This window comes from Carcharhinus amblyrhynchos, unplaced genomic scaffold, assembly GCF_965287045.1.
Source record: "Carcharhinus amblyrhynchos unplaced genomic scaffold, sCarAmb.v2.hapA scaffold_449, whole genome shotgun sequence".
NCBI classification, from domain to species: domain Eukaryota; kingdom Metazoa; phylum Chordata; class Chondrichthyes; order Carcharhiniformes; family Carcharhinidae; genus Carcharhinus; species Carcharhinus amblyrhynchos.
Genome location: NW_027650189.1, coordinates 21330 through 46399, shown reverse-complemented (window position 1 = coordinate 46399; position 25070 = coordinate 21330). Strand labels below are relative to the sequence as shown.

General features: G+C 41.4%; 1 protein-coding gene across 1 annotated transcript; it reads right to left on the bottom strand.

Annotated features, from left to right (window-relative positions):
* Window positions 1–2961: 2961 nt before the first annotated feature.
* Window positions 2962–24605, bottom strand: ncaph (non-SMC condensin I complex, subunit H). Its single transcript, XM_080183858.1, has 18 exons — window positions 24527–24605; window positions 23370–23593; window positions 22983–23070; window positions 20668–20760; window positions 14869–14989; window positions 14497–14630; window positions 13775–13964; window positions 12314–12402; window positions 11639–11844; window positions 11041–11189; window positions 10226–10326; window positions 9173–9295; window positions 8271–8378; window positions 8030–8182; window positions 7486–7599; window positions 4707–4795; window positions 3556–3631; window positions 2962–3343 (listed from the first exon to the last, which is right to left on the bottom strand). Exons 2-18 carry the CDS (start codon window positions 23585–23587, stop codon window positions 3284–3286), a joined length of 2112 nt encoding a protein of 703 aa, XP_080039984.1. The 5' UTR covers window positions 23588–23593; window positions 24527–24605; the 3' UTR covers window positions 2962–3283.
* Between the last annotated feature and the right edge of the window lie 465 nt (window positions 24606–25070).

Sequence of the window (25070 nt, the reverse complement as noted above, 5' to 3'; positions counted from 1 at the left end):
AAGCTTCTCATCGTGTTTTATCAGAGCACACAAGATGAAACTTTCCTACTGGAGTGACTACAGACCCACACAGGCTATGTCAGTTTAGTTAGTTAGTTTGTTCTCACTCATCTCCATAAAATTGAATATGTGATATTGGCCCTGTGAATTCCTCTTTGGATTCAGTAAACAGTTTGTCATAGGGAGTGTGACCATTCAAGTGCAATATCCTCACTCCTTCAGGACAAATAAGCTGAGACTATGGGAGACACTGTGCCCTCTCATGACAATAGTGCAGTCATTAAGGAAAGGTCACTGCGGTGATGTACCACATGAGACCTCTGTGTGGAAAAATAATCTGCTCAAGTAGATTTTCTTTTTGCGCAATCCTCCTAACAAATGTTTGGATGTTGTTATGCTGTCCAACTAGTGACTGCTAACTGGAAGCAGATTATGTTGAAATAGAATGGGATAGGCTTTCTGGAGCTGAAACCATTCTTTTCACTGGAGTCCATACAGGCACTTTTAACTGATGGGAGTTCAGAGAATGAACGCTAAGGAACAAATGGCAGAATTTGGATTCAACAAGTTAAGCCAAAATGGACAGAATGCCACAGTTTTAAGTAGAACAAAACCTCCAGCAATCACGGGCAAGATAGTTAAAATTTAACACGAACCAATGTCTGTTAAGTAATTTTCTCTCAGCGTAGAGTTTCCAGATAGTGGCAATACCCTTAATCTCTGACTCGAGGAGAAAGTTTACCTAACATTTACCACAACGTTGTGAAGAACAAAGTCCTTAATCTTCACCTTGAAGAGTAACTTATCTGATTTGACAGCACAATCAGAAAAATAGTTTGAAAATGTATAGAATCAGTGCCAAATCCTTTGCATGCTTCTACAAAATCAATGCATCAGGGACAAAAGAAAATGCAAGATAAATTCTGCTGTGGAAAGATTATCTGAAGTCTGTCTGTACAGCTGATGAACTTTAATAAATGTTGAACTACAAAACAAAGATCAGTGTCACTTATTGGTACCAATCTCATCCCAAATTATGTTGATAATTAACACTTTCAGAAATGTTCCATTCTTAGTAATTTGTTGGATTTCAATCATTCCATCTAAAAGCTGTTGGCCCAGGGCTTGGCTGAAAAATCAAAGTTGGAGTCTGCCTTCTGCAGCCTTGCCCACCTGTCCCTGAAGATCTGGTGGCTGCTTGTATCTGTGAGACCATTTGCAACTAATGCCGATTGGTGGGCAAATTGGAAGACATGGGAAATGGAGGACAAGTGATATAATTTCAGTAAGTTCCTTCATTATGATTTGGATTTCTGTTGTGTCAAAGAAAAATCTGAATAGGTTGAACTAAACTGCTAGTTTTCTGGCAGAATGTTGTTTTATCATAAACAATAAATACTATTTCATGGACTCGAACAAATGGGAGGTGAATGATCCTGTGGAAATGTCACATTGAAAGGAACAAATGCACATCTATCTTGCCTTTTACTACCTCAGCAGGTTTCCAAACACTTGACCCATGACAATTTTGCAGTTCCATCACTTGTGTGGTACAAGGAAATGCAGTAACCAATTTGCACACAGGACAGAGAAAAATACTAGTTTATGATTGTGGAAGTATAATTCTCCACCAGGAAAATAGGAGTGCTGTGTTCTTGCAGAAGTGTCATGTGCACATAAGGGGGTCAAGGTGCCTTTGGTTCAATAACCTCTTGAGCCATTAATTTTGCAAATTTATTCTGTTTAAATATCAATCGGCAACAATCTTCTGGATTTCAACACCCCCCCCCCACATGCTGACATTATAGGTAAGAAAGCCCACTCAACACCTCTACTTTCTCAAAATTTGACCTGTCAGCTAAGACTGTCACCAACTTTTACAGATGCACCATAGAAAGCATTCTTTCTGGTCATATCATAGGGCTCCCTGTTGAAGACTGCAAGAAACTACAAAAGGTTGAGTGTAACCCAGTCCATCACACAAGTCTTTGGCCATTGACTCTATTTACACTTCCCACTGCCTTAGAAAAACAGCCAACATAATTAGAGTGGCACAGTGGTTAGCACTGCTGCCTCTGTGCTAGTGACCCAGGTTCGGGTCAGTGTGTGAAGTTTGCATATTCTCACTGTATCTGCATGGGTTTCCTCTGGACGCTCTGGTTTCCACTCTCAGTCTAAAAGATGTGCTGGTTAGATGCATTGACCCACACAGGCACAGGAGTGTGGCAACTAGGGGAATTTCACAGTAACTTTGTTGCAGTGTTAATGTAAGCGTTACTTATGACTAATGAACAAACTTCTAAAAAAAAACTTTAAAGGACCCTACGCATCCCAGACATTCTCTCTTCCATCAGGAAAAACGTACAGAAGTCTGAGGTCACATACCTACCAACTCAAGAACTTCTTCCCTGCTGCCATCAGACTTTTGAATCGACCTAACCTGCATTTAGTAGCTCTTTCTCTAAACCCCAGATATGATTGTAACACTGCATTCTGCACTCCTTCTCTACGAATGGTATGCTTTGTCTGTATAGCATGCAAGAAATGATACTTTTCACTGTATACTGATACATGTGGCAATAATAAATCAAACACACAATACAAATATACTTTATCCATAGTGCTGGATTGATAGTCAAAGAGTTCATTATGCTCTTATTAAATGAAAGTATCAGGACTTGTAATTGTGAAACTAACTGAACAAAAGCCCAACTGACTTCAATCATGTCTTTAAGGGAAGGAAAGATAATGAGCTGAGGCTGCATGTCATTCCAGACCCACAGCACTGTGATTGACTCTTTGGCTTCAGAGGGAAGTTTTCAGTCATCAGGAAAGCAGCTCAAAGGGTAATTAAGGATGGGCATTGAATGCTGATCTTATGCACAATGCAAACCTGCTGTGTATGAATAAAAAAATCTTTATTCAATTTGTATAACAAATAGACCAGTTGCAATAAAAGTATTTTATAAAAATTTTAAAAAGTTTTCAAAGGACAATGGGTTAGGTAATAGTTACAAATACTTGATCTATTTATCAAAAACATCCTCTGCAACATTAGCAAGTATTTTAATTGTTTAAAATTAATGAAACATAATTTCAAAGCAGCTGAGTTCTTGACACTTTTCAAATTACATTTACATACATGACAGTGAAAATATGCCTTGTAATCATTCATGAGACGAGGTAACAGCCATGATACAAGGCTTACAATGATAGAAAATACTTACAACTATGTACAATCCTTTGAACCAATCTTTTACAGTTATGTACAACCAGGATGTCTTCAAATTCCTTGTTTGATAACAACATCCGACAAGTCTTCCTTTCCTTCAATTGCAAGATTCTGCAAGATAATAGAATGTATTTAAACATGCAACCTAAACGTCTTAGCGACTCCAGCCCTACGAATTGTAATTACGATCAATGCTCAGCTCAGCTTCAAACAGTCCTAGTTCTCCCATCTGTAACCTGCAGTTTGTAAGGACTAACCTCAAGGCCGCTCAATTCTAGTTACATGATGGTGATTCATTTGATGAAATAATGTTGTCTACATACCTTTTCATTGGCTAAATGCAGCAAACAAGCAAACGCCATGGGAACGGACAGGTTCTTCGCCATTGTACTGGGCAATCTGTGGATATTATAAAAAAAATACGGATTCAACACAAACATGGCATTGATACAATGAAGTGCACAGAAGCAACTGGAATATAGTGGGAATGTTACAGATAATCCAGAGACACCAGATAAATACTCCAGACATGATTTCAAATCTCAGCAGAGCTGCTGTAGAAATTTAAATTCTGTCTGGTCTCAGCAATCATGATGAAAATATCAGATTGTCTCACAAATTTATTTGATTCACCGATGTTCTTAAGGGGAGGAAATCTGCTGTCCTTATCCAGTTTTCACTCACGCTAGACTCAGCTATATGGTTAATTTTTAACTTTGCCCTGAAATAACTCAACCACTGAAAAATTCTACACAAAAATTCAATGAAAAATCTAATGGACACCTGGCATTGACCTAAGCACTGCCTATACAACAAAGACACACCCTACCCTGTAGACTCTGCAAAGTCATGCTCATGAATATCAGGGAACTCATGTTCTCAGTACATGGGAACACCATTCACCTACCAAGTTTCCTCCAATTCACACAGCATCTGTTTGGAGATGTGTGATTGTTCCTTTACTGCCACTGTATCCAATTCATGGAACTCCCTTCCCAAAAGCACAGTGGGTCTACCAATACGACTAAGACTGCAGGATTCAAGGTGACAGCTCAGCACCACCTGTCTTCTTAGTGGTGATTGGGGTGGGACAATAAATGCAGGTGTTACGACCAATAGCCAGATGAAATTAAAACCTACTAAGCTGGCTGGTCTCCACACCCTCCAGATTGATAGTTGTGCTCTTTTGGGCATTGTGTCCCTACAATTATCAGCAGGATCATTCATTCATTTGAAGGAGAAATAATTCTGAGATGTGGGCAAAGTGGAACTAAAGAAATTATTCTTTGAAAGAGCCGACGCAAACTGACTAAGACAAATAACCTCCTCCTCCTTGCATTCCGTTATTACTTGAAGGAATATTTCTGAAATAAATTACAATTTTTCATTCTAGTACAAAATGATGGTTCCTTGAACAGAGAGACAGCACACTTTTATCGGTCAGGTGATCCACACAAGGTTAAAGAAAAACAACCTTTCAAACAGATTCTGTGTGATCGTTGTGAAGCTTTGCTGTCCTTTCACTGTCATTACATCGATTTCCAGTTCCTCAGTTACTCCGTTCTGTTTAAAGGAAGAATTTTTAAAAACTTGCATTTATATAGGACCTTTCTTAACCAGAGCACATGGCACAAGATTTAATAGCCAACAATTACTTTAGAAATGGCATCACAATTGCAACATACTGAAATATATTTTAGGCAGCGGGGCTCCAAACTTCAGCAGCAAATGCACTGATCTCAGTCCAGCTGTCATTAATTGTCTGAAGAAAGCTACCAATGAATCTGATGGGCCATTACCTTTGTAATCCCAGCGGTACCACCAGGAATTGTAGCTACTACGAGGACAATGGCTTGTCCCCAGCCAGGACCAGGAGGGACAGACTGGGGGTTAGAGAGAAGTCAGAAAAGCCAAAGAGGCAAGGGGTGCCTGGAGGAGAGGGAACCAGACCAAAATGGGGAAAATGTAATGTGGGCATACACTCGCTTCTCCCCACTCTAAATTGCAACCAGGTGGGAAACAGCACGAAAGTAGCCAAGAATTGGCAGTGCCTTGGTCAATGCCAGATGTCCATTAGGTTATATTTTCCTTTGGATTTTTGAGGCAAGAGCAGGCAGGCCACCCCAAGCCACATCCTCCTGTTATAATTTCTCACAGGGCAAGGGGAAAGACCAATGGGGAATTTTATGGGGGCCCGCTGTAAACCTAGAAGCAGGTGGCCATAAAATGCTGCCCATAGGAAGCATAGCAGCTAATTTGTGCACACCAAACTCCCATAAATAACAATAACAACCAGATAATCTACTTTAGTGATGTTGTTCACAGGGTAAATAGTGGCCAGGAGACATGGAAGAACCCCTTTGCTGTTTTTCAAGATGGTCCTATGGCATTCTTTGTATCACTCAAAGGGCAAAGGTCCTCAATTTAGCCTTTCATCCAAAAGAAGGTACCTTATAAAACTCCAATACTGCACTGGATTGTCGACGTCAATTATCTATTTAAATTTCTGAAGGCGGCCTTGAATTCACAACCTGATCATTAAAAATGAGTTTATTTTAAACAGGTTTCGAATGATTGCAGATGGTAGATGAGGACAGTGCAGTGGATGTTGTCTACATGGACTTTAGCAAGGCCTTTGACAAGGTACCGCATGGTAGGTTATTGCATAAGGTTAAATCTCACAGGATCCAGGGTGAGATATCTAAATGGATACAAAATTGGCTTCTTGACAGAAGCCAGAGGGTAGTTATAGAGGGTTGTTTTTCAAACTGGAGGCCTGTGACCATTGGTGTGCCTCAGGGATCAGTGCTGTGCCTCAGGGATCAGTGCTGGGCCCACTATTATTTGTCATTTCTATTAATGATTTGAATGAAAATATAGAAGGCATGGTTACTCAGCTTGCAGATGACACCAAGATTGGTGGCATAGGGGACTATGAAGAATGCTATCTCCGATTGCAGTGAGATCTTGATCAATTGGGTCAGTGGGCTGATGAATGGCAGATGGAGTTTAATTTAAACAAATGTGAGATGATGCATTTTGCTAGATTGAATCAGGGCAGGACTTAGTCAGTTAATGGTAGGGCATTGAGGAGAGTTACAGAACAAAGAGATCTAGGGGTTCATGTTCATAGTTCCTTGAAAGTGGAGTCACAGGTGGGCAAAGCGGTGAAGACGGCGTTCAGCATGCTTGATTTCGTTGGTCAGAACATTGAATACAGGAGTTGGGACATCTTGTTGAAGTTGTACAAGACATTGGTAAGGCTACAGATGGAATACTGTGTACAGATCTGGTCACGCTATTATAGGAAGGATATTATTAAACTAAAAAGAGTGCAGAAAAGATTTACTAGGATGCTACCGGGACTTGATGGTTTGGGTTATAAAGAGAGGCTGGACAGACTGGGACTTTTTTTCTCTGGAGCGCAGGAGATTGAAGGGTGATCTTATAGAGGTCTACAAAATAATGAAGGGCAAAGATCAGCTAGATAGTCAATATCTTTTCTCCACGCGGTTTAGAACGGAGTTGAGGAAGAACTTCTTCACTCAAAGGGTGGTGAATCTCTGGAATTCTCTGCCTGTTGAAGTGGTGGAGGCTACCTCGCTAAATATTTTTAAGAAGAGGGTTGATGGGTTTTTGATAAGAGAGGGGATTAAGGGTTATGGGGAGAGGGCGGGAATGTGGAACTGAGCCACGACAGATCAGCCATGATCTTATTGAATGGTGGGGCAGGCTCGAAGGGCCAGATGGCCTACTCCTGCTCCTATTTCTTATGTTCTTATATCTTTTCCCAAAGGTAGGGGAGTCTAAAACTAGAGGGCATAAGTTTAAGGTGAGGGGGGAGAGATACAAAAGTGTCCAGAAGGGCAATTTTTTTTTACAAAGGATGGTGAGTGTCTGGAACAAGCTGCCAGGGCTGGTAATAGAGGCAGTTACAATTTTGTCTTTTAAAAAGCATTTAGTTTCATGGATAAGATGGGTATAGAGGGATATAGGCCAAATGCGGGCAATTAGGATTAGTTTATGGGTTTAAAAAGGGTGGCATGGACAAGTTGGGCCAAAGGGCCTACTTCCATGCTGTAAACCTCTATGACTGTAGGATTCCAGCAGTGAATATTAGCTGAGTGAGCTAATTGTGGCTCCTCAGGGTAACTCTGCACTGGCAGCAGCAACAGTTTCCTTTTGGTGTACCTAAACTTTATACATCTGGATGTTTACTAACATTTGCTAATCCTATTCAGCACACTTTTCACCTTTCTATCTGGGATATTTGTATTTTCAGTTAGGAGTTCCCACATGTTCTGCTTCAGTCTTTTCACATCCATCTTTTTTGCTGTCTTTGAATAATTCAGCAGGATTTTGTTGACCTTTAAATAATCAGAATTTTGGATTAGAATTGTGAGCCTGTAAGCTCGTAGCCATCCATCACATTTCTTATTCCATTCAACACAATGTGAAGTGGAAAAACAGACCTTCAACTTTACCATTGATGAACTATCTACCACAGCAATCCCTTACAAAAGCAACATTCAGGCAACAAATAAGAGACTTGAGGAATCAAATCTGGTTTTTTTTCGTCCCCCCCCCCCCGCCCCGAGTCCTCTATTCTTCTTAATCTGTTACAATTGATGCAGGCTGGAACATGGTGACATATCTGTACAGGAACATTTACTAGTGCCACATATTCCAGTGCAGGGCCTGTTGAAACATCAAGAACAGGTATTCCTACTCCCCTACATTGCCTGAAATACGGATAAATCATTTTGCAGTTTTGATTACAGCTTGAAATCCACTTACTTTCTGTGGCTCTGCTACTAAGTTTTCTCCTCCATAAGTTGTGATGTTTAATCCTTTTCTATTGAGCTCCAAGCCATTCTCATCTTGCTCCAATATAGCATCAAAGGAGTCATTTGCAGCAACAAAGCCATCATGTTCATCATCACTATCAGGCTGTATAAAAAATAAAAATGGAGCAATGTTAACAAAGGAATTTATTAATAAAAATCTTCAAAGAGTGTATGGAGCAATAAACAAAGACCTGAATTCCAGGACAGAAGTTTGAGGTATCATTGGGGTTGTTGTAGTCATATTCCCCAATTCTTTCATCTTGATCCGGGCAAATGCTTTCTTTCATATTCCGCTTTATCTGCAAACAATTTTAGTGAAATATTTCACAGTGATCATAGTAATGGAGCCAACAATACAAATCAGGAAACATTACTCTAACTTTGAAAAGGTTACCAGCATCTGGGTCAAGTGTCATCATTTGAATGAAAAGTACACAATTTAATGGAGAACACAGAGTCCTCGACCACACCTATTTTAAATATATGTACCTTTGACAGGTTTACTGTCCATCATTTAGATCCCCCTTCCAACATAACTAAGCAAATTCAGTGTTTGGGCACAGGATGTTAGCAACTCATTCGTCATGCTTCAAGTAAGAACCGGAAGCGCTACGTGGTGTTCTAAGTTGGAGGGTGAAGGAGTATCACTCTCTATCAAAATCATGTAGTATCTAACTTGCAAGCACTTGATTGAACAGAATAGTAGGAAGCTTTTCCCTGGGAGTGCACCCTAACTTAGACATATTCTTATTTAAGTAATTTGCCTCCATTTTCTTTTAGTCACAATTCCAGTCGTCAGGAGAGGCAATTTGTCTAGTTTCTTCCAACAACTCATACATAAGGGGCAATCATCATTAATTTCCATTCCCAGAAGGAAGCAGTTCACTTCTCCAGAGTGGACCAGTGAATAATGGAAACATGTCACACGGAGAATTATGAAATTGAGCCCAACTCACATTCCTTGATGTGTTTGACCTCTTTTCAGGTGCATTAACTTGTAAATATTCAATACTGATTGAGTGACATGGGGCAGGACATTTGACATTGTTCATGTTCCATGATTTTAATTTATTGGAAAAAATGCTCCAGTTACCGTAACAGAAGGTTTAAGGAACAGACGGGTAATGTTGTCCGGGTCATAATGGAAATCAGTCGGCAACGTCGTCAGCTTTCTATTGCGTCGGTCCAATGCAGCTTTTGAGATTATTGTGGCAGCCTAGAAGAAATATTACAACAGTAATGCTTCGTAAATAAAACCTCTTGCTTTCAATTCATAAAACAAGTGACAGCCATTTGGAAAGACAACCGCATACAGGGATCCTCACAGACACAAACCATAGCCCGTGCATGTTTATACAATGTGGTGATCTTGTGGAATGGAAGTAGGAATGACAGTCCAACTTGAAAGAACCAACGTTCATGAGCCCTCTAATGTCCTTCCCATGCGTGGCCCATTTCTTGCACTGCACAATCCCTTTAAGACTTTTATGTGGAGATGCTGTGCATGATCTGTGAGTCTGTGTACAGCACATTCCAAATTGATGTCTGGCAACTTAGACTGAATGTTAACTGACACTTACATACATCTCACAATACAAACCCACTGCTCATGTCACAAAGCAGTTTTTAACATCCGTATTACTTCTTGCTTTAATTCCTCTCAAAGTTTTGAATCTTTTTTCCATTCCACTTTTGAACCCATGGAACTCCCACCTAAACAATACTGTGGCTGTACTTACATTACAGGAACTGTAATGGTTCAGGAAGGCAGTTCACCACCACCTTCTCAAGGATAATGCAAGATGGGCGATAAATGTAAGCCTAGCCAGCGACGCCCAATCTCGTAAGTTAATTTTTAAAATCTCAACTTCCATTTTAACATTATGGTCATCACCACACAGCAGGCCACTCAGCCCAAACAATCCATACCAGCCCTCTTCCCCTTACTAAATTATAACTCGGGAATTTTCAACACCCTCCCCCTTTTAACCTTCCCCTCCCCTTTAAAATCACGTTTAACTACTTTCCATTTCAACCTCAGATGTTGCTACTAAAATGGCTCTTGGTTTTTAATCTGGATCTGTTCATTTGAAATTTAAAAAAAACATAACCCTTGTGCTGCACACTCTAATGTTGTTATACCAACCCTGGTCTCTCTGAACTGAGTCTCAAAGTTAATCTTCTCATCAAAGTCAATTTCAAATATTTTCTTGGCTTGCTTTTTCCTATTTTTATCACTGATGGCCTCTGCTCGAGAGAGAGAAAAACAAAATTACTGAAACTGCAGTGAATCACTAACATTCAGTCAAATACAGTTCATATTTCATACCAGTTCTGTGTTACTCACTATACTCAGTTACATCTTGTTCTGTTATCTGCTTCAGAATACTCAGACTATGGAATTTAGAGTATTTGTCTGACATTTAATTATCAAGCTTTACTAAAATCGTTTGACCTTTAGTGTTCTACCCAATTAAATTTTCTGAGTGGAAATACAAATCCCTCAACAAATATCAGCATATGAATTACAAACAGCAGCAGACCTTTCTGCCCATTGATAAGAGCACAGCTGATCATATTGAGATACAATTGAAAAATAGAATTGACTTTTAGAGAACCAATTCCTAAGGATTATTTTATTACAGTGAAACGAACATGCTCACTCTTCAGCAGCTCTGGCACAGGATCTGTACATCTATTGTTCAGCACTGTGGCACAGTGGTTAGCACAGCTGCCTCACAGTGCCAGAGACCTGGGTTCAATTCCAGCACGTTCTCCGTGTCTGCATGGGTTTCCTCCGAGTGCTCCAGTTTCCTCCCACAATCCAAAAAGATGGAAGCTTATATGGATGAGTGGGGTATAAATGCTTGTGGTTGCAGGGTAGGTCTGGGGGTTTGTGCAGACTCAAAGGACTGAACGGCTTTCTTCTGTACTGTAGGGAATCTCTGTTGTTACACTCACCTTTCTGTCGCGGTTTGAAATGCCAGTGATTAGGGCCTGCCCACATCTTCATTATTCTGGGGCTGAAGTAGGAATATTCCCCTGGTTGGTTTGAAAGCTGGACACAGAGACTATTGAAATCCACATCTGAGAGGGGAATAATTTCCTTACTATTGAAGAGATGGAAAATGTTAACGAACTATTTTCTAGTTTAGAAACATTCAGATGAACAGATTTTCAATCCCAAGTCGACCCTTATAACTCAGGTCTCATACTAAATAGCAACTTCAGCAACTGTGTTACTTTTATTTAAAATTGTAACTTATTTTCAATGAAACAATTGTAGACATGCATTCCTGGAGCATCATGTGACTGTCAAGGTTTCTGGAGCTTGTGAAACACTGTTCTTACCAGAAACAAAAACAGAATGGTGAAAAATCTCAGGTTTGAGAGCATCTGTGGCAAGAGAATACAGCCAACGTTTCCAGGCTGGATGACTCTATATCACATTCCAGCATCCACAATATTTTGCTTTTATCTCATTTTATTTTCACAGTAAGTTCATGCAATATTAATGCAAGCCTAGTTGTGTTACTAATAAACAAACTACTGTTCTTACCAGCCTTGACCATTTGCCATCATGGAGGATTCAAGCTGCTTCTCAAAATCCTGACCCAGGTCGCCAGCATCATCGCAAAGATCACCGTCAAAATCATCCACCACAGTGGCATTACCTCCAATCTGATTATCTGCAAATTCTGATTCTGCATTCATATCGAATAAGTGGTTACTTTTCTTGAATTTCTCCATCATGGAAGAAACAGCCTGAGGAGAAGAAATTGAATAGTTGGAGCTGTGTGCTTACTAACAAGACTATTGTCAGGGCTCACAATGGTCGATTATAAATCAACCTGAATGAGTTGGAATTAGATTGAAAGGATTACCAACAAACACAAAGTAGTAAAAGATTAAAATCAAAACAAAATTAGATAAATGAGCACTGTTCATTCAGTGAAATATCCTTCACAGGGCACTAAGAAATTCTCTCCCCACCCACCATCCCCCCCAAATATCTGTCTCCATTGCACTAATCCAATCCGAGAACAACAGTGCAGTACAAACTACTTGCAAAAGTAAACACGAATAACCAGCAAGGCAATACGAAGTTCAACCATCTTATTTTACAGAAAACACTGAAGATACCAGAACTCCTTATTCCACAAATATACATCTAGAAACATGAGGAGACTTATCCTGGGAAGATAACACAAGTGATAGAGACTGTCTGTTTTACCTGATTGTGGGCTTCACTGTCCCAGTTTGTAAACTGAAAATGTTCAAATGAAGGACAGATTGTCTTGTCCTTCAGAGACTCCTGAAGGTCTGTCAGAAGTTAAACAGAAAATTAGACAGAAGCAGTTTATAGATAAGCAGAAGGAATAAAACCAAATTCCATGAGATATGTCTGAACAAAATGGCAAGGCCATTAGCCAAAGTTACTGGAAGGCTGAGATAATATAAGCATCAAAACTTGGTTCTGATCTGATTATATGATCTGAAATAATGATTAATTTGTTGTATTTGGAATTTTTTTAGATCCCAGCTGCTCAATCACTAACTTTTAATATCTCGTTCAAAATTAGCTAAATGTCTTGTTAACAAACTGTGGGAACTGGGTGATGTGCACAAAGTAGAATAGCATGGACTCATTTGAGCACAAAGGTTGTTCTGTTGTAGCAAGGAAGGAGGGAAGAAAAACTGCCATGGTTCTTAATAAAATGATTTTAACTGCAAACAAGTGCATAGATAATAATGAGGAACAAGGCAAGTGTCAACTCACTTTGAATTGATAACCTGTTGACAATTCTTGTCTGGGCTCATTTCGGGACAATGGCCAAATGGAATTATCAGAACGCTGCTTCCAACTGCAGGCTCTTTGCCAGGTCAGGAGAGCAAGAATTAAAGTGGACAGAAAGACCATCTGCTGGAAAAACTCATCAGCTGAAAGATGTAGCCAAGATCATTGCCAAATTGGGCAGCCACAGCAATGGATCAATCAGGAGCTGGTTGAATATGTCATCAGCTTCCAGGGTTGCCTCATCTGGCAACCAGGTATGAACTGGTGCATGCTCAGGTATGGTTGGCTAATCCTTCGATATCTTCTAGCCTTTCTTGGGTGACTCTTTAATATTGACTTGCTGCTGGGGTAGTGACAGTGGTTCCTTGAGCATTGTAAACTGAAAATCTTCAAATGAAGAACAGATTGTCTTGTCTTTCAGAGACTGCTGAAGGTCTGTCAGAAGTTAAATAGAAAATTAGACAGAGGCAGTTTATAGATAAGCACATGGAATAAAATCCTATTCCATGGGATATGAGCACTTTGTTCATGAAATGTATGATGGGCATACCATCCTGTTAAGAATTTCTTTGATGAAGGGAAATGGGTAGAATCATTTTACCTCATAACAGTAAGAGGTATATTGTGTAGCCCTGTTCTTGTTACCTTGTGGAGGAAGACATGCACCATGCTGCTATATGCTCATGGTTTTGTCAAGTTATCGCCAAATCCCCCATGCATCCATACGAAAGGAGAACCGGCTACAATGATTGATAATGCGAACCATTTATGATTATTTACTGGTCTTCTCTGTATGTGTAGAATAAGGATTACTGTACTGTGCTAGATTTTGGGGATTTGTTGAGTCTTGTGATAAAATGGAAAACCCTCAATAAAAACATTGCTTAATTTACTTGCCTGCAAGTTCAGATATCTCCACATGGCTAATGGGTGGCAATTCTGGTGCAGGACCAGTTTCAATGAGTTTGGCATCTGAATCAAATAGCAGCTGAGCGGAGTGTCCGTACGTCTGCAGATTAACCATGAAAACTCCCACTGTGCTGCATTCATCAAACAATGAGGCAGCCTTCTGGAACATTGGGTCAATCTACAAAATATAAGGTATCCATTAAACGTTGCTGAAAGTGTGTTCGGAACCAGCATTTTTGTTTTGCTTCTGAAACAAAGATATATTGATGTTCCATTCTTTATTAATATTTTATTAAAATATGAAAAAACACAAACTATCATTCTTCATTTCCTCAGGGCACTAAGAATGGCATTAAAATTATTTACTTCAAGTGAGATGCATATTCCATGGACTTTACATAATTACATAATGAAACGAACACAGCAAAGATACTAAGCTTCATGAAAGAAAATAAGAACTTTCCTCAGTTTCCTGATGCAAATATATCATGGGAAATTAATGTAAAAGTAAATAATGTTTTCTGTTTCTCATTGAAACATCTAGCAGAATTCACCTTAATATCAATGTGCAGTGTTAAGAAAGACTGTGTTAAGTGCAGCCTCAATGCTATCAATAGTTGAGCAGCCTATTGACCCTCATTGTCTTGAGCACAGAGGAATTTTTGGCACCCATTGAATCACATGGTCACTTTCAAAAAAAAAAATCTCACCTCACATTTCATGTCCTTTGCTCCATATGTGATGTTGCTCAAGTTCTGCTCAATGGTTTTGTATGAGTGCTTCCTTCTGTTATGCTTCTGAGAGCCTTTTGCATTCTGATCTTCAGAAGACTCAGGATTTACCTCTACATACATAGAGAGAGTGATAATATATTAGAGCACACAAAATAGCAAAACTTCTGAAAGCAAACCAGAGCTTTTTCTTAATCACATTTTTTTTATTTTAGGGAACTGGAGAAAAGAAATCAAATATTCCACATATTCTAACAGCTGCACTTGATGCACCTTGGTGTTGAAAAGTAATAAAACTATTTAAACTTTACTTCTAAGCAAGAAAAACAAAGTATATTTGCAGTTGCTCACCAGCACCTGGCTCTTCACTGTTCTTTCCCAGACCTCCTAGGATCTTGAACACATCTGAATGAACTGCATCCACTCTGACAGCATAGATCTTAGTACTGGCATCCAAGGTGCCAGCTGCCATCTGTTATAAATTATGAAGTACCAGTTTAGCAAAATGGTGTGATACATACATTTTCAAAATAGATTTAACAACTAGTATACTGTACACGATCTGGTCTCCTCTACATTGGAGCGACAAAGCATAGTACTTTTGGAGCACCTCTTAAATCCAAAAGAATAGAAACATAGCAAATAGGGAGAGATTCACCTCCTCTCCTCCCTACACAAGCTTGCTCCATCATTCAACGAGATCACAGCTAATCTTAAACTGGAATGCCATTTCCCCTCACTGTCCCCATGTACCTTGTTATGTTTAAAATCTAGAACTCCATTGATTATTGTCGATTACGCTCAATGGCTCGACCAACACAGCCCTCATATGCAGTGAATTCAAAAGATTCACCATCCTGTAAGCGAAGAATTTTTACCTCATCTCAATATTAAATGGCCTACCTCTTCACGTCACTTGTCATTTTAATTCTCAACTCTGCTCAAACTGCGATCTTTCTATCCATGGTATGTGACAACGTTCCAAAAAGATTCAATTCAAATTCAAGGAACAGCAGCTCATCTTTCATCACGGCATTCTGCGGTCTTTCAGACTCGATACTGATTTCAACTTTGAATCAGAACCTGTCCCTCCATCTTATTCTCTGTATTTTATTGCTGATGTTAGTGCACCTTTAAGAGATTTTTTAAATTCATGCCCAAAGCCTTAGACATTTATCAGAAACTGCCCCCATTCCTGCCGAGCTCAATCACTTCCTGACCTCTCCTTGTCCCGACCTCACTGACCAGGCTCTCCCCGGTCTTGATCTCGTCCTTTACGTAGACGGTTCCTCCTCTGTCTTGTCTGCCAGTGACCACCTCTCCGGTTACACAGTAGTTTCTGACTTCTCCACTCTTGAAGCGGTGGCATTAGTGCCCGCTGTTTCAGCTCTGAAAGCTGAACTTTTTGCACTCACACGTGCCTGTACATTGTCTGTTAATAGGGTGGTCAACATATGTACGGACTCCTGATATGCGTTTGGGGTCACACACGATTTTGGTACCTTATGGGCTACCCGGGGTTTCCAAACTTCATCTGCGCCCCCCCCCCCCCCCGCCCCAAACTCTGTGTATATTGACATCCTCCTCCAGGCCATTCTTCTGCCCAACGACTGTCCATTATCAAATGCGTTGCCCATGCCACTGACAACTCCCTTATCTCCCACGGGAACTCCGCGGCTGATGTAGCGGCTCGACAGGCCTTGGTTTCACAGCTACTTATTGTTTCCACAGGCACACGAGTCTTAACTGTGCAGACTGGCAAAGGTAATCCAGACATGTCCATCCTTCTTACTCTACAGGGGGATGTCCCTGCCTCGGAACGGGACACCTGGCGGCAGCACCACTGCCGCCTGGATCCTGATACCGCCCTTTGGGGTACACCTGTTGGTCAAGTCTGCGTTCTGGATACCCTCCTGCCTTTGCTAATTGATCAGTTAGATATGGACACTCACCTTGGAAAGGAGGGAATGTGTAGACTCCTTCTAAGGACATGGTGGAGTCCGCAACTTAATGAGGCGGCAGAACAACAAGCAAAGAACTGTCTCATATACCAGAAAGTCAACCCTGGCAAATCTATTGGCTGCAACAAAGGGAGTACACCAATTCCAGCCAGTCCCTTTGATACTTGGCAGATGGACTTTATCGAATGACCCAGAGTGCATTGTTATAAGTATTGCCTGGTAATTGTTGTTGCGTTTAGCAAAATGGATTGAAGCATTCCCAACAACGAATAACAAGGCTTCCACAGTACTGCAGATCCTACTCAAGGAAATAATCCCTAGGTTTGGGATACCACAAAGACTTTCTTCCGATAACGGGCCACACTTTATTGGAAAGATCAACCAAGAACTATGCTCTGTGCTTAAAATTAACCAACAATTCCACTGCTCCCTTTACCCAAGGGCCGCGGGGATGGTAGAACATGCAAGTGGAATCCTTAAGGATAAGCTAACCAAACTTACTCTCGAGACAGGGCTGAATTGGTTAAAGGTCCTCCCATTGGCACTCTAACATAAGCGCATTACCTCCCCATACCGGTACAAACGCTGCTGAGATAATATATGGGCGCCCACTTAGAACCCCATGGGATAGCGCTACACCTCCTCCGCCCTAGATAGATCTACATGTCATGTCTGACCAACTCCAGCAATATTTTAAACATTTGACTATGTCTCTGAAGTTTTATCACACTCAGGTAAAGGAATCTAACAGACCTCCACCCGACAAGGACGGAGATTGGGAAGGAGTCGAAACCGGGGACTGGGTGCTGATTCGTGACTGGGAATGACCCAAACTAGGACCTCGCTGGAGAGGACCCGTCCAAGTTCTGCTACAGACTCCAACTGCGGTGAAGGTGAAAGGGCAGGAAAGATGGATACATCTGAGTGACTGTAAGCATTGGACAGCTTGATCACACCTAATCCAGAACGACTAATGAAGAAAAACCTGTCACCTTCAAAAACCAGGATCTCAGACTTTTGCTGGACTTTCTAACTGTTCCTCCCCAACGCTTTTTGATTGTTATAAAGTGTGATCTTATCGTTGCTCTCGCCCTCGCTGCAGGTAACAGCTGAAGGAAGTTGGAGTTAGTATAAAGAGAATGGGCTTAAGGGAAAAGGTGCTAGTTCTAGTGGCTCTAGTCCTTGAGTCAGAAGCTAGAACCATTATTTGCAAGGCTACTCAATCCAACCAGGTATATCATTTGTGCTCATGGGATATTCTTGTTTGTAATGACACCTGTGAAGGCATATTTGGATGGTGGAATGTGATTAAAATAGACTTCTGTAATGGGTACCTAGTCAAGGCAGATAGAAAATTGGTTTTAGACAAACGCGATCTTTGGACCGTACCATGTTGGTACTGGAAGTGCAAATTTGAATTTACTTGTAAAAGAGAACCCTCGGAGGGAAAACATGATCGTTTTCTCTATAACAGAAAGTGCTTCAGGGAAGCGTTAGTGGATGATCCCCTCCTGCAGGAAAGAGCGGAAGACTCTTTGTCCGAAAGAAACGAGAATTCCCGAACCTGGATGTTCTGGACGTTCCCCAGAACCACATCACCGGCAACTACTTCTATCAAGTACATCAATACCTCTATGGTACAAATACCATTGTGTGTTATCCCAAACCCATCGGAGTTGGTTCCCTCTTTTCAGTCTATCCTCTTTGGGACCGAGAACAACTCCCCTTCAATTGTGCTACAGCCAGTAAGACACTCCCTGAAACCGAACGTATTAAGCTCCAATACGATCCTAACCTAGCCCCACCGGCAGATTGCTATTACCCACCCCTGAAGAAGGAAGGTGAACAAGAGATGGGAGGCAGCTGGTGGAAAGAAAACCTCTGGTGGGAACAAAGAGTCCCCGGCTCCCATGAACAACCAGGGCTATGAAAATTGTTTTGCGGGACATGGATGGGGGTGCTCCAAGATCTATACATGCAAAGAAAACCCTTGCTTCCACAAAGCCTGTTGCCACCGACGCTGTGCATACCAGGATAACGAATATGGGGTAATGTGCATCTGCACTGATTCCAGGAGGGAGAACAACTTGTCTGTGGCTACATGAACGGTACCCACCTTCGGGCTCATGGTCAAATGTTCAATCTCACTCATCTGGATGATCACGGCCAAAGACTAGTGAACTGCTCTAACCTAGTAGATATCTATCTGGGTACTGAGAGTACTTACTATAAGGTCAAAACTAAGGGCAGTAAACGCTTTAAGACTATCTACACAGACCACAGGTATTTCTTTTTCTATAATGGAATGGTTACTAATTACCTCACACACCCTTACCCGGACTCGGTAGCTGTAGGTACCCTATACCCAACAGCTGTACCCTGCCCTGGACAATGGAGTCCTGGGGGTCAATATTATACACTCCCAGCACGGAATCACAAACGAGAAGTATCCGAAGAGTTTTGTGCAGCCTATAAAGAGTTGACAGCCCTTTCGCCAGGACAAGTTCACGGTTATGGCACCACTGGTTTCTTCTCCCTGGGAGTTGCCTCTGGACAGATGGCCGCTGACAACTGGAATTATTTTGCTTGTGGCCTCACCTCCCTGGGCAACTCAACCCGGGGAGCCCTTAAGGCGATTACTCAGAGCCTGGAAAAACTCAGACTGTTCTCACTGCAAAACTGATATGCCCTGGAATATCTATTAGCACGCCAAGGTGAGGTATGCTCCATAGTTGAGGGAAAGTGTATTTTGGGTTTGGATGATGCCACAGCTAACATCACCCGTTTTGTGAACCAGATTGACCAACAGTTAGGGGTTATAAAGGAAGGAAAAGGATGGGGCAGCTGGGGAAACGGTGGATGGGGTGATTGGTTAATTAATGCTGCAATCTACATGGGAATAGTAATCATGGGAATATTCATGGGGATTGCTGTCCTTAAGTGCATTCTACAACGTATGATGTCTTCTATGCAGGATCTGTTACCTGGAAAACAGGCTTTGTTCGTTAACATAACCAAACGCAACCCCCTAACCCCTGTCCTTGACCCATTCATGGACACTGAGGATTGTCATGAAATGACAAAAGGAGGGAATGGGAATGTGAATGTGTGTAAGGTAGATTGAGAAGAGGAAAGGGTTAAAATTGGGATGTGTAACTAGAAATCAGTTGAGGGATAAACTGGTTATGGAAGCGAGGGCGACAAGGCTCACCGAAACTAATGATCACTTTAAAGAAACTGCTAATAGGTAATTGTGGTTCTGGCTTTGGAGGACAGGGCCTTATCAATTGGCCTTTTGTCCTTGAAAGTAATCTAATCAGAAACTTTAATAGCCATGTCCTTGCGTGGCTATCACCTTTTGTTCTCGAAAGTAATCTAATCAAAATGTAACAACACAGCTACGCCTTTATTGGCTAACAGAAGTATGTGGATGTATCTCTGTCGTGTATACCTGACTCTTTTGTAAGCCAGGCAGAGACTCACAAACCCATGCTTGATGCGTATGGTATAGCGATCTCACCTCCGATGCAATAAAGAAGGTTTGTGGAGAAACCTGTGTCTCATCAGTTTTTGATCCGACTTCCGAAAGTGAATTCCACAGCTATAGCTATTGATGCCTCACCTGGACACAATTACCTTTATGATATTGATTATCACTGTCCTTGGCTTTTGCACCACAGATCTTTTCTTAGTTAATGTCTCCTGCTCTCCACCCTATCACAGACCTTACCTTTTATTGTTCTGCCCCCTTCCTAATTCTAGTGGCTCAAAAACTTTTATGCTCCTATCCTCCCACTGTTTTGATGAAAGGTCATCTACCTGAAACTTTAACTCTGTTTCTCTCCACAAATAGTGCCTGACTAGTCTTGCCAATTTTGTTTGTTTCCAGCATCCACAACATTTTGCTCTTCGATCAAATTATTAACTGTATAGTCATTTACGCTCATAAAACTATATTCAACTTGCACATAAAAACACACCATAATACAAATGAGAAAATTGAAGAACACTGTTCCTCCAAGTCTTTGCAATGACTATAGCCAGTGAAGATGAAACACCAATGCTGGATATCCTGAGCAGCCATGATGTACACATCAGAAGTTTAATTAAAATTCAAAATGATAAATCACCAGAGAGGTGTTATAAGAATCAGTTGAATAAGATCTTATGTTTTGTATGCTTTCCTAACCTTGAAGTTGGTGAGTTCAGATTCCTTCTCTTTTAGGAGGTCAGCCATGTAATCAATCAGGTGAAGACCAAATGCATTCTTCGTTGTGATTTTCTACAAAAGTCACAGAACAAATTAGACTACATTGCTGCAAATTCAAGTCTGTTGCAAATACCTTTAAACTTTAACAGTCCATGAACTGGATATCCAGCCATGGGCACTCCTCCAATCTCTGCAAAATGGCAGCTCAAGTTCACATTCAGCGTTACCAGCTACTGCTTGATTGACCCAATAATCTTAATATCTTTTTCCCTAGTTCTTCAACATCAAGGTGTTAGGTTATCTTTCCAAATGACGAAATGTGTCATCATGTTGGCCGTTAGTTAGCTCTTGAAAGAAGCAGCAACCAATCTCGGAAATGAATAAGAATTCATCTGCCTCCAGATCCACAATCACTTCAGTTATCTTGAATCATAGAATCCCTACAGTGCAATAAGAGGCCATTTGGCCCATTGAGTCTGCACCAACTCTTTGACAGAGCATCCTTCTCAGTCCCACCCTCTGCATTGTCTCTGTAATCTCATGTATTTACCCCACTAATCCCCCTAACCTACACATCTTAGGACACTAAGAGCCAATTTAACATGGCCAATCCATCTGACCAGCACATCTTTGGAGTGTGGGGGGTAGCTAGAGTACCCAGAGGAAACCCACACAAACAGGGGGAAAACACGCAAAGTCCACACAAATAAACCCGAGACTGGAATTGAACCTGGAATTCTGGTGCTGAGGCAGCAATGCTAACCACTGTGCCACCCGTTGAGAAGCTTTAGGAAACCTTTTGCGAATGAAAACAATTTTAACATGGTACAAATAAAAATTATTTTTGTGGATGAATAGGCAAAAAAAATTCAAACCTGTAACACACATTTTGTCACATCACCATTTGACAGAATAAATTACACTGATTGTTGCTGTGTCTGCAAAGCAACCACAAGGTGACACCAGCAGGATCCTACAAACGATGTGGTAAATTAGATCAGCAAATTTGCTGCTGATACAAAGATTGGAGGTGTAGTGGACAGTGAGGATTTTTTTCAAAGTTTGCAGAGGGATTTGGACCAACTAGAAAAATGGGCTGAAAAATGGCAAATGGAATTTAACACAGACAAATGTGAGGTATTGCACTTTGGAAGGACAAATCAAAGTAGGACATACAGGGTAAATGGTAGGACTCTGAAGAATGCAGTTGAACAGAGGGATCTGGGAATACAGGTACAAAATTCACCAAAAGTGATGTCACAGGTGGATAGGGTCGTAAAGAGTGCTTTTGGTACATTGGCCTTTATAAATCGGAGTATCAAGTATAAAAGTTGGAGTGTTATGGTAAGGTTGTATAAGGCATTGGTGAGGCCGAATTTAGAGTATTGTGTACAGTTTTGGTCACCTAGTTACAGGAAGGATGAAAACAAGGTTGAAAGAGTGCAGAGAAGGTTCAGGAGGGTGTTGCCAGGACTTGAGAAGCTGAGTTACAGAGAGAGATTGAATAGGTTAGGACTTCATTTCCTGGAGCGTGGAAGAATGAGGGGAGATTTGATAGAGATGTATAAGATTTTGACGGGTATAGATAGAGTGAATGCAAGCAGGCTTTTTCCACTGAGGCTAGGGGAGGAAAAAAAACCAGAGGGCATGGGTTAAGGGTGAAGGGAGAAAAGTTTAAAGGGAATATTAGGGGGGTCTTCTTCACGCAGAGAGTGGTGGGAGTGTGGAATGAGCTGCCGGATAAAGTGGTAAATGCGGGGTCACTTTTAACATTTAAGAAAAACTTGGACAGGTACATGGATGAGGGGGGTGCGGAGGGATATGTTCCAAGTGCAGGTCAATGGGACTAGGCAAAAAACGGTTCGGCACAGACAAGAAGGGCCAAAAGGCCTATTTCTGAGCTGTAATTTTCTATGGTTCTGTGGCTACAAATAAACAGCAGGACTCAGCATTTAAATCTGAAATTTTGACATGACATCTTTCAGACCTGCTGTGTATTCCTGTTATTCCATGCTGCTACTATTTGTATTTTTAAAGGTAACGTAGTCAAATTTTAATGTTGAAGGAACCATGTTTGACAAATTGTGGTCTTGAGGCTCACTTCTCAAAATGTAGCCATTTGATTAGAATTCCAATCAAGTGTCAGCCTAAATTTTGCACAAAGGATGATCCTTTCAACTTGATTCAACAAGTTCAAATCCCAAGCGTTTAAGAAGCCCATTTCTTTCCTGAATCATTGCGAAGCACAAACCGGTTCGGTTCCAGAGTGAGAACAAAGGTTAACTCTTACTTACATTTTCAGAACATAGTTTGATGCAGGTAGAATAGTGTTCAGATATTTGATTATTTGACAGCTTGGCTGCAAAGGATTGTGGGGTCCCCCTGTAAAATGAGTGACAGTCAGTGCTCATGCACAGCTCAGCATTCAACCAAACCTCAGGAGAAGACATGACAATGCACCAGCAATGTCAGTAACCAATACTGTATCAACATGTAATGGCAATTGAGAAGGATCCCAGAAAATGCTCAAGATTAAGGAGGAGGAAAAAATACACCAGAAAGATAGTCAGATATAGCAGGCAGAAGCCTAAATGGTAGAAAGCAAAAGAATTCTGCTCCTGGCTACCTAAGGATCCTTGCTGTGTGCATGTTAAGACAAATAAATGGAATAAAAGCCCTACCTTTGCATTGGAGACACCAATGGGCTCTCTGTCCCACTTAGCTGCAGGTCAGTCACCTTTGAGCGCCTTCTCTCCCTCCTTTCACGTTCATCATCATTCAGTGCAACATCTATTTTCATTGCATTCTTTTGGCCCTGAATTGCCTGTCGCCTTGTTGCTGGAGAAACAAAAGTGTAATCAGCAGTGCCCACTCGGGACACTGACTTACAAATATCCATTTTGTCCTGTGCAAAACAAAAAGAGAGATTAGAACACCTGGGCAAAGTAGTATCAAAATACTGAATTAAAAGTAGAACAAATACTCTGCATTTTCCCCTGCTCGAGCTCTCAGGAGTGCAGAGAGCAAGGTGTTGAAAGATTTGGACTTGAACTCCAAAATCCCAGAGCATTTTCATACATATAAAATGAGGAAAATAATTTACCATGATTTCTCCCTCTAATATATATTTTACTCAGATTTTCACCAATAGACCATGTTTGTTTTGGTTCAACTGCTGTCAAGTTCAGTCTCCCTCCTTAAGCTTTTCGACTTTTCTTCCAGGTTATCTTCCCATTGTCCCCTTCTATATTTTGGGGGTCTGAATTATCTTCAAACAAGTTTCACTCTGTTCCATTATATGACTGCTTATTTAGCATTTTGATATCAAAACCCAAATGTTTTGACATATTTCTCGTGGTAATAATACTTTTAATTTATCTACATGGCTTCTAAACCTACAGTCCACTCCGGGTGTGACTGACTGTTCACACAGGTTGTCTGCATTTGATATCAGGTTGCCAACTCTGATTAAATGCACTCCTGGAGGTTTCATCACACGACTTGCCCCGAATTTCCAGCCATTAGTCGGCCAACACAACCAACTTTGTGGCAGAGGAAGGCAAAAATGATCGAATTGGCTTCTGTTTTCCCATTTTCAATTTTGTTATATCTGGCGAAGAGAAAAGTTGGAAGGAAATTCCAAACATCTCAGTTAAAGTGCCGATGATTTCTCCCCTGGGTTGCAAACAGTGGAACTTGAAGTTGCATTGCTGGAGCCTCCAGGCCAATCCTGGAGAATTGGTAACCCTCAGGCGGTATGAGTGGCCAAACAGGGGGAAGGGCCCACTTTTCCCCATCGGCCCAACTCCTACACTCGAACAAAAACAAAACAACCCGCCTCAGACCACACTGACCCTGACAACCGGGGATGCCGTTTTCTTCGATGTCGCTTCACCCCAGCCGCTGGGACTCACTTTTTTGACGGCGGATATCCGTTACTTGAATCAAAATTCAAAAATGCGCGCCTCTCGGCTACACGCATGCGCGACTCGCCGTAAGCCTCTGTCTATCTCTACGCACGCGCGCTCTTCGGAGGACTTGGGCGGGGATGTGTAACTGCGCACGCGCGGCTCTGAAGAACTCGCAGGCGATGTGTCTCTGCGCACGCGCGGCTCTCCAACGGACTCGGGATTGGATGTACATCTGCGCACGCGCGGCTCTGGATAAATTGGGATTGGCTGTGCATCTGCGCACGCGCGGTTCAGTGCGCCCAAGGGCAACGAACAGACTTTAACGGACGCGTTTTGGAAAGACAGGTTATTGGATTAAACCGGCAGCAATACGTGAGAAATAGAAAAGGAATTTCTCTCTCCACACCGTATCCCATCGTTTCTTTTACAATGTTTGTCCTGTTCGCACGAGTCACCCATCACTTTAAAATG